At 33.5% G+C, this 10,349-nt stretch overlaps 2 protein-coding genes across 2 annotated transcripts; both read right to left on the reverse strand.

Moving 5' to 3' along the window:
- Window positions 1-4,831: 4,831 nt before the first annotated feature.
- LOC141704519 (putative F-box/LRR-repeat protein At3g59160) lies at window positions 4,832-8,552 on the reverse strand. Its single transcript, XM_074507759.1, has 3 exons — window positions 6,792-8,552; window positions 6,391-6,558; window positions 4,832-5,730 (listed from the first exon to the last, which is right to left on the reverse strand). The coding sequence occupies exons 1-3, from the start codon at window positions 7,932-7,934 to the stop codon at window positions 4,906-4,908; spliced, it is 2,136 nt and encodes a 711-aa protein (XP_074363860.1). The 5' UTR covers window positions 7,935-8,552; the 3' UTR covers window positions 4,832-4,905.
- LOC141704521 (F-box/FBD/LRR-repeat protein At1g51370-like) lies at window positions 8,479-9,279 on the reverse strand. Its single transcript, XM_074507760.1, has 2 exons — window positions 8,670-9,279; window positions 8,479-8,558 (listed from the first exon to the last, which is right to left on the reverse strand). The coding sequence occupies exons 1-2, from the start codon at window positions 9,277-9,279 to the stop codon at window positions 8,479-8,481; spliced, it is 690 nt and encodes a 229-aa protein (XP_074363861.1).
- Between the last annotated feature and the right edge of the window lie 1,070 nt (window positions 9,280-10,349).

Here is a 10,349-nt window from a genome sequence, read left to right on the forward strand (position 1 = left end):
ACAAACTATGATTTCAAAAACAATACATCACACAAATTATTAGAATTCATACTAAATCGAGTCTTACTTGCTTACAAACCGGTTTATCATATATATAACCCTCTAATTGAGTTTGTCGTATATTACCATCCGTTTAAATCCACGGAATCACCGTAACTTATTGCGCACCTGATCCCGAATCTGAAGCCATTGCGTATCAATTAAAGCTTTAATAAATATTAATATAGCAAATTTGCTTGATATTGGGGATTTTAGGTTTTTAACGATAGTGTTTGTACTAGAGAAGCAGAAGCTGTAAGGGAAACAGAAAGCGGAAGCTGGGCTGGGCATGTGTATGCGTATAAGAAAAGCCTAAAATGCTCTTTGGTCTACCATTACCGTTTTAATCACTTTTTTATTTATATATAAGAAACCTAAATACAAGTAAAACGGTGAACACAAAAGCGTTAAACTTTAAACGCCGATTTAAAATCCGTTTTGAAATAGATTAAAAACATTACACGAAATACCAGTTAAACGGAACACGAAATAGCGTTAAAGGCTTAGACGCTACATACTATTTCATTTTAATTTTATAATAAAATTAAAAATAAAACAAAACGCGGAACGAAGCAATGTCTAGGCCTTAAATGCTAGATGAAGTCTTGTTTTCTTTCAATACGTTGTTTTATATAACGTTTTTGTTTAATTTATTTTAATCCCCTAACCCTTGTTTTGCACAGTGAAGCCTGTTAAAATGTAAATGTACAAAAACTATTTTAAAACAAGTAAATAGCTCAGGGAACTAACACAACTCTCAGCACTGAGTAGCAGTTAAAACCAATAACAAAAGATTACAAGAAAATGAGCACCAAAGTGTTACTTAAATCAAAGTCTACGTAGAAGAATTATTACATGAAACTTCAAGTTCTTGAGACAAGAAAGTCGTGAGTAGTAACTTTCTTACTATAAAACAAACACTCTACTATGCATTAAGAACTAGTTTAACGTCTAAAACAAACTTTTTTTTCCGTTGATAGCCTTTCTGTATTCAGGATTGAGGAATGTAAAACGCAATTGATTCTCCTATTTAGCCCTTTGACCTGCCAAAAAGTGAAAATGTGCATTCATTTCAATTTCATCAACTCCGAATGTATAGTTCTTCAATGAAGATCACAAAGCTAATAGAGGAAAGATGCATATATGAAATGCATAACTCAGAAGTATGATTAGAATCACAATTCATAATTCATCTAAACGATGAGGATACTTATTTTCGTTAAACACAGGTTAATGTTGCGAAAAAATTAAAATAAATATTTCTTCGTGCATTTCTATAATAGTGAAATTATAGAATGGCTGATTGAGAGAGAAGAAAGAAGAAAAAGAAATAAAGCTGAATATGAGGAAAGAGAGAGAATGTTTGATGAAGAACTTGAAATGTTTATAAAAAGGTCTGAAGAATTGAAAGCACAAGGAAGGAGCAGAATATCCAAAGATGGGAAGTTTCTCAATATCAAAGTTGGCCAATTCTCAAGGTTTAGAATTGATTTACTGAATAGTGGTTATCCAAGGGATGTCAGGTTTAAACTAGTAGAAGGTTTAAGTGGAACCCCGATTGTAGAAGAGCTTTAGATTCTTGTTCAGTTAAAGGATATTTTTAAAGAAGAAACAGAGGCAAAAACAGTCTTTACTTGACCTTTGTAACTACCTAAATCTTGTAAATCTTCTATTGTATTAAAGTTGTAATTCTGTCACTTTTCATGTATTTACTTTACTTTCCATTTTAGCTTGGGATTAGTCTTGTTCAAAGGCATGAATTTGTGTTAAGCAATCGCCTCACAAATTGGGGGAGATTGTTGTGCAAGACATGCTTGTACCTCAACAAGACTAAGTCATATTGACAACCCTAAGTAAGTTATATTTTTATCTTAGTTTGTATTTGTACTTGTAATATTTTAAAGTCTGTAAAATGCAATGGAGCGACTGGATTCTTTTTCCTTAAACAGTATGAAGCCTAAAGATTCTATCTGAAAGAAGATTAAGAAGATAATGTCTCAGAAGAATTTTGAAGAAGTTTGGAGTTGAATAAATCTGTTTGGATAAAAATACTCTAAGTCTAGATCTCTAAGTCACAGGTTCAGTGTTATAGAGAAGTCATTGGAGAACTCCAAATCACTTATCGAGAAGTCAGGAAAGCTACTAGAGAACTCAGAGAGATATCGACAAGTCAATTGAAGACATGAAGTTGGAGATATCGACAAGTCATTTCTTCACTAGAGAACTAAGAGTTACCGGCAAGTCTACATTCATTAGAGAACTCCGAGTTATCGATTATAAGTCAAAATCTACTAGAGAACTCAAAGATATCGATAAGTCAAAATTCACTAGAGAACTCTAAGTTGTCGACAAGTCAAAGTGAAGACATGAAGCTGAGAGACCTCGACAAGCCAAAGTCTCTTATAGAGAACTCAGAGACCTCTATAAGTCAAATTTACTATAGAGTATTAGAGATCTTGATAAGTGATTATACTTATCGAGATGTCAAGATCTCTATATGCATAACTGGAGATCTCGATGTAAATTCTCAAAGTACAAAATGCAGACCGGTTCAATATCCAAGATCTACAATCAACAAACAATCCAACCAGCTGGATTGACAAGTCTACAAAAAGCAACTTGAAGTATGTGCAAGATCAATGGCGAAGATTATCTAATAAAGGAAGATCAAAGTAAACACAGGATGCTAAATATATGTTAAACCAGAAATAGAAGAATCACTTTTCCTAAAATGAAAATGACAAGTGACAGTTTACTAAAGGTTAATAGCATATCTTATTGTACAGTGTGTAATCCAGCAGTTAAGTGAATTATAAAGTTAACACTGGTCATTTGTTAGAAGTAACAATTTAGATAGAAAAATCTTGTAACACTCTCAAGCAGAAACTAAGCTCTTTATCAACAAAGAGCCTAGAAATTTTATAGCAAAACATTCTTGATCTTAATATAAAATTAAGTGAGTTTTGAAAGATTTGAATTCTTTATTATTGCATGCTTATATATTGTATTAACCATAAAAATTCAAATAAAGCACAAAAACACCTAAAACACATTCAGTCCCTCTGTGTGTTATTCATTTCCTAACGGTTAGCCATAAACCCGACTGGAAATAAAGTGCATGGATTGTAATAGTGTTTTATTTCAAAATCTGGTGACAAGTATCGTCGTCAGCACTTACAAATTAGAAGATGGTTAGATTGAAACAGTATGGAGTAAAAGTAATTCCCTTTAATTGGACAAAAAGAAATACAGAAGTTTAATTATGAGAAAGAGTCATTGCACTGACTTCATAATATCTACACATGTATATTTGAATAAAAATGGTGAAGTACTCTAGGCGTGTAGATTACTGTCGGGAAGAAACGCGTTGTACTTAAGGGCGTCTTAAGTGAGTATTCTAGGCGGTGATTAGCGAAAATGAGTATTTTGGGGAGAAAATCCTCTTTTTCTAGGTAATTTGGTTATTATTTTTTTTTAAATTTAATGGTAGTATCATAATTTATTAGTTTTTTAAATTTTTTAGGGTTCAATAATTCTCTTTTGAATTTTAAAAAAATATTAAAAAGTTGAATTAAAGACACATATAATTTAACAACTTTTAACATTTTGGGTTTCATCAATCCCCTTTTGGATTTAAAAATATTATAAAAAATTAATAAAAACTACACTGATTTAGGGTTCCCTAGCCTAAACCCTAAATTAATCTAGGAACCCTTGAAACCAAAAATATAAATTTTGAATTAAACTTTTTTAAATTTTAAGGATATAACTTAATTTAATATTTTAAACATTTTAGGGTTCACTAATTTCTTTTTGGGTTTTAGAAATAATTTAAAATATTTTTTTTATTATTTTAGGGTTTAACAAAAAAATTGGGTTTGATAATATTTATTTTTAAAAAATATTATATACAAAATACTAGATAGAATAGTGTTTTGGGATAAAACCCTGGTGCCAAAACACTATATCATATAACATCTTGACAGATTAAAATTTTTAAGAAACAAACTCAAAGCACACATCATTACATGATGTGGCGTGTGACTTAAAATTTTCACAAAAAAAGATATTCAACGTTACATCGAGTAGTATTTTGGGTTATTTTTCAAATATTACACAATACACCTTTATGTAATAATATTTTAGGTAATATTTTTAAAAAAATGACATTTTGAATTATTTTTACACCAAAATGACATCCAAGGTAACACTCCTTAAATAATACACCAAAAGAAGTTCAAAATAAGAGAAAAAACAAAAGCATATAAAATGTTAAATGAAGTAGCTTGATGGCAGACAAAACAAAACGTTACATCATGTATGAAAGTGGTACCAATGAGTGATAAAAGAATGTTAAATTGGGTGTTTATGATGTTAACACGTTAAATGTACCAATAAAGTGAGTCTTATATGATGCAAAATTACTCTAATATGGTGTAAAGTAACTTAAATAGTTGATTAGAGCCAAAATGTGGACCAAAATTGACTCGTATGAAAGTGGTACCAAAAAGTGGTTAAAAGATGTCAAATTGGATGTTTAAGATGTTAACATGTTAATTATACCAATATATTTTTGAAAGTGACTCTTATAGGGTTCAAGAAGACTCTAATATGGTGTAAAGTGATTTACATGATTGATTAGAGTCAAAATATTCAACAAAATTGACTCATATAAAAGTGATACCAACAGGTGATAAAATGATGTCAAATTGGATATTTATGATATTAACATGTTTATAAGGAAACATGAAAACATTATGATAATAAGCATAATGCTTTGGAAGTACTACGGAGTTCAGGGATCGACAATTGACAATATTCCAAGGCATCCAAACAACTTTTAAAACTTAAAACTAGACCATGAAGTTAAGAATTAGGCAGTAGATCATCTCCGACGAAACCAACAGCAATGTTAGTACCCATAGTTCCAAAAGCTTTCTCGATTTCCGTCAACTTCTCCGTGCGAAGAGTCTGCAAATCTTGCAGTTTATATTTGGCATCATCAACACGAGTTTCCAGATCTTGTAGTTTAATTTTGACATTATTGACTTGAGCCTGCAGCTCTTGCAGTTTAGTTTTAGCATCCTCAATATGACAATCAATTGAGTGAAGCTCATTAACCAGAGGCTTTGAAAACCGGAGATGTTCTATATAGTTCAGGTGGTTCACCACCCAGCTCATGTCGAGTCCCTGATTCTGAAAGTAGGAAAATACATCCCTGTACGCAGCAATCATCTCGCAATCGACATCAGTGATAGATATTTTGATAAAGTCATTCAGTGAGGTGCATAAAACATTCAGATTCATTGAACATAACTTCTTGTTTTTTGTGGTAAAGTGCTCAAAGGTTTCCTGGTACTTTTGCATAATGCGATCGAGCAGGCATACAAACTCGGAATTAACCTCGTGTCTCCGCCATAACCCAGAATCTCTTCCCCCCCTCAAAGAGCTCACTTGATCTTTGTCTATCCTTTCCACTAAAGAATCAATATCATGTCTGACTCTGTCAGCATCTACCATAGTATCTTCCACACTATGCTCTTCTTGCACATACCTGTTTACAGTGTCAACACTCAGAGATTGATTAACATATTGAGTATCAACCAGCTCGTTTATTGGAGCAGCCAAGGGTTCTTGTAGTGCAACATGTTGATCTGTGATGGAAACTGCTACACTTAGAGGAATTGTGTGCTGAAAAAAAACAAAAAACGATGATATATCTCACGGCACTTAACAGACATGAAAAAATGTTATCAATTTGATATATTCGGTACTAACTAAAATATCAGACTAAAGATCAGGACAGTAGTCACAGTACACAGTATAGGGGTGGTGGTGCATAACATAGTGAAAGCATCTGACTGAATAGTACTCCCACCGACCCAATAGTTTATGAGAAAAAAGATTTCGGTATAAATTAAAGTAGGTCGTGAACTAAAATTGTTGGTCACCTTGATCTGATCTTCCAGGTTTGTATCAATCGGTTCACACTAAACAAGATTAATTCAAAGAATTTGAACTGTAATGCATTCTAGATACTGATAAATTAAATTTGATTACACTGGAGTCAAGCATTAGAATTGCAGAATACAATTTAGCAAGTTGACATGGCTTCAACAGTTGATTTACAAGAAGAGATGGTATTGGTGCAAACCATAAGGCTTAAAAGGTCATTAAGCCTTTAAAATAAAAAAAAAGTTGAACTACCTCCGTCTAACCTAGCACATAGAAGTTATGACATTGGTTTTTTGTCACAAAAACATAAGTTGAAAGATTTGGCATTTTTAACTTTACAAGAGATTAGACAAAAATACATTGTATTATCAAGATGGATATGGATTGATTAAATACCTGTGGCAATTCTTTGACGATGGTAGCTTTAGGAGAGCCACCAAGTAAATAGCTTCTCAGAGCACTAGATATACTTGATTCTTTGAATCCCCTCGGTAACTTCACATACTGTAACTTGCAGAATGGAGAAGGCAAACTTACAAGAAGGTTGGAAATGTCATTGAGTGCCTACAACCACAAAAATAAAAAAGAGAAGATCGAATATAAAACAGCACTGAGAAAAAAAAATAGAGATCCATGAAAAATTACCTGCAAGTTGAATTTTATTAACGTATAATCTAGATGGTCAGAAACTAATTTAACCAAGGCCGCAAGTTACACAATTTAATAGCAGTACTATTTTCAGTCAGATGACGTAAAGGTATTGCTTATATTTCAATCGACAAGATAAATCAAGTTACCTCAATAATCTCCGAGTCAAAAGTGAGGTTTTTGGCATTACCAAGACCTGAAAGCATATATGTTAGCCACTGATGATATTGTTCCCTATCGGCTAATATCAGGCCCTGAAACCAACCATTTAACCTTATATTTACGTTTTCCAACTCAGGAACTCCAATTGCGGCTGCAAAGATACCAAAAGAAGTGAAGTTGCAGAGCTTTGGTGCTGAAACCACAATGCTTTGACAAATAAAAGCATAGTGGCAGAAGCTGGTTCTAATAGTCAGGTTCAACACTTGAGGAGGACAAGATATGATATGATCTTGCTGATCTGGTGATAGAAATAATGCGAGATTTTGTAGATTGATAAGTGCAGAGAATATGTCACCCAAGTTATCGGGAATATATACATAATCTAGCTGCATACTTGTTACAGTTGGGAAGTTCCAAACTGATGTCATGGGAGATACACACTTAGACAGATGGAGGGTTGTTATAGCTGGCAAACTGAAAGAAAAAGATGAATCTGATAAAATCCAATCACGAAGACACAGAGTTCTCAGGGAAGGCAAGCATGTAAACCACAAATCCTTAATCCATGAACCCGAAAATTTATCTTTTTTAGAGTAACCAGGACTCCACAGGTGGAGAGTTGTTAAGGCAGGTAAATCCCAGCAATCCGATTCGAGTGCACATTCTTGAAGATTGACTCGCAATGTGAGTTTCTCCAATGACTTAGAGCTAAAGGTGGACAACTTATAAGGCTTATGATCATCTAACAAATCAAGAGTTAAGGATTGCTCATTGTGTGAGATTGCATACTCAACAAACTTATCAACTAAATCCTTAATTACCGCATTATTGTGAACACAAAATTTCAATTCGGAAAGATGGGATTCATGGTCTCGATTAGACAAAACATGGCGGATAAATTCAGAAATATTTTTATGTGTAGAGTTTCCATACCAACCGAAATTGAGAAAGGGCAGAGTGGTCCAAATAAATTTCCATCGTCTTGAAAGAGCGCTGGTTTGAACTGCTACTTTTGCATCTACGAATGATAGGACCTTGTGAATTAGTTCATCTGATAATCTGCTCAAAAGGTCTTCATCTCCAATTTCCTGTGCTAATATGTTTCCCTTTTTCTTTGCTCGAGACACCATTTCACCAATTGTACTCGGATCTAATTCCAGCTAATATTTATCGGGGGTTGTTCGGCAGGAAAATGACTTAAATTTCACCAAATAAGGTATAAATTGCCCAAATTGACAATTGTCGATTAGTGCCCTTTTCTCGCTTTGTAGTCACATATAGTATATGCGTATACTGACCTAATATCTATATCTAGCTTAGGTGCATTGCATGGTTGCACCGTCTCCTTATCTATTTCCTAGCCTCCCTTCTCTCCGTCACATAACTTAATAAAATCCTTATTCACAATCTGCTATGTATTATCCTTTGCATCTCCCAGTATCAAGTTCAATTAATACTTGCCTTCTGCTTTCTCACTCCCTTCATCTGTATCACTTTGTCCTTTAATGTAATTAGTTGGTTGTTCTCTAAAGCTGCTATAAATTTTGGGTTTCACTTGTGTGCCTTACTTTGGGAGAAATTGAATTAGACAATGCGGGTAGAGTAGAGCATTTACAGCCAGATGATATCCATTTTGTATACCAAATTAAGAAATAAAAGAAATCAACCTACGCATTATGATGATGCGTATTCAGCAGCATATGCACATGGTATGCCTGCGTATTTACCGACTGCGCATTCATTAGATGCGAGTTCTTTGAAAAAAAATCAAAAAAATAATAAGATAATCAAGCCTATAGGCATTGTTGAAATACGTAGGAACCTTCGCATTCTCCGGATGCGCATACAACAACTGGTTATTTTACCCGGTTTACGTGCAGGCAAGCACGTAAACCAAGAATCCTTAAGCCACGAATCCAAAAATCCGTGTTTTTCAGAATAACGTGGATGCCACAGATGTAGAGTTGCTAAAACAGGCAAATCCCAGTAATCCGATTCGAGTGTACATTCTTCAAGATTTACTCGCAATGTGAGTTTTTCTAAAGACTGAGAGCTGAAAGTGGACAACTTAAAAGGCTCATGATCATCTAATAATTCAAGACTCAAGCATTGCAGATTGCGATGGAATGCATACTTAATAAACTTATCAACTAAACCCTTAGAGAAGCCTTTATTGCGAACACAAAACTTCAATTCCAAAACATTGGATTGATGGTTTCGATGAGACAAAACATGGCGGATAAACTTTGAAACATTTTTAGGTGAAGTGTTTTCATACCGACCGAAATTGAGAAAAGGGAGATTAGTCCATACATGCTCCCATCGTTTCGAGAGAGCACTGGATTGAACAGCTTCTTTGGCATCCAAAAATGAGTAGATTTTATGAATCAGTTCATCAGGCGATCGGCTGATTCTGTCTTCTTCTCCGATTTCTACCGGTGATATTCTTCGTTTCTTTTTTCCTCGAGACCCCATTTTGCAGAATTTACTTTGTTTCTCTTTTCTGAAACTTCGCAATTAAAATTGCACAATATGTACTAAAAATGCAAAAAAAAATATGGGGATTTATACAATCTGTCCCAAATTTATGATATGTCCTCTTTTATTCAATATCAATAATAATAATTATGCCCTCTAGTTAATTTTAACTTATTTATAACTCATATATATATAATTATTTTATAAATAATATTAAATATGACTAAAATGCCCTATAACACAAACACTAAAATAAAAGTTATATTTTAGGTTCTTAAAAATCACATAAAATATCCAACATTAAAATGTGTTAGAAGGAATTACAGGTCGTCCTATCTGTATTGCATTATCATGACTATATATATGAGTTCAGGAGTTACAAGAAAAGTATATATTTACAATATCTCTGACAATATTTACATAATCATTTTTGGTATCGATATATATATGCTTACACACCCTCACAGTCGCAGCGGGAGGTGAGTGTACGCTGAGACTGCTCCGAAAGTCTTCAAACAAAAATTTTGGCAACCCTTTTGTAAAAATATCAGCATATTGATGATGAGAGGGTACATGAAGTACCCACGGGCTATCTTTTCGTGAACAAAATGTATATCTAATTCAACATGCTTAATAGATATTTGATGATGTCAAAAACATTAAGTACAAATGCATATAAGAATTTGACTAGATAACTACAACTCACAGTCCTTGTAGCTTTTACCATCCTTAAAGTCCGATATCAGCTTTAGCCTGTATATACTTCAAAATTTATCAGCTGTAGTTCTTGACTTGGCTTCAGTGTGTGATCTCTTTAATGTCAGGAGTTTTTCTGAGATAGTTCTTCAACAGATTCCTCTCAGCATATTTAAGTTCATTCTGCATCCTCCTTTTTGCATCTTTAAGTTCAACTGTATCTTCTCCCGTCTGAAAGATAGCAGCCCTGAGATTATTTATTTTTGCATCCAGTCTGGTGACATAGGCTTTATCAGACTCTAGATCGAATTCAAGACCCTTAATACCAAGAAATGTAGTGATTTTGGTGGTATTAGGCTTCATCTCAACTA

This window comes from Apium graveolens, unplaced genomic scaffold, assembly GCF_009905375.1.
Source record: "Apium graveolens cultivar Ventura unplaced genomic scaffold, ASM990537v1 ctg794, whole genome shotgun sequence".
Lineage (NCBI taxonomy): Eukaryota > Viridiplantae > Streptophyta > Magnoliopsida > Apiales > Apiaceae > Apium > Apium graveolens.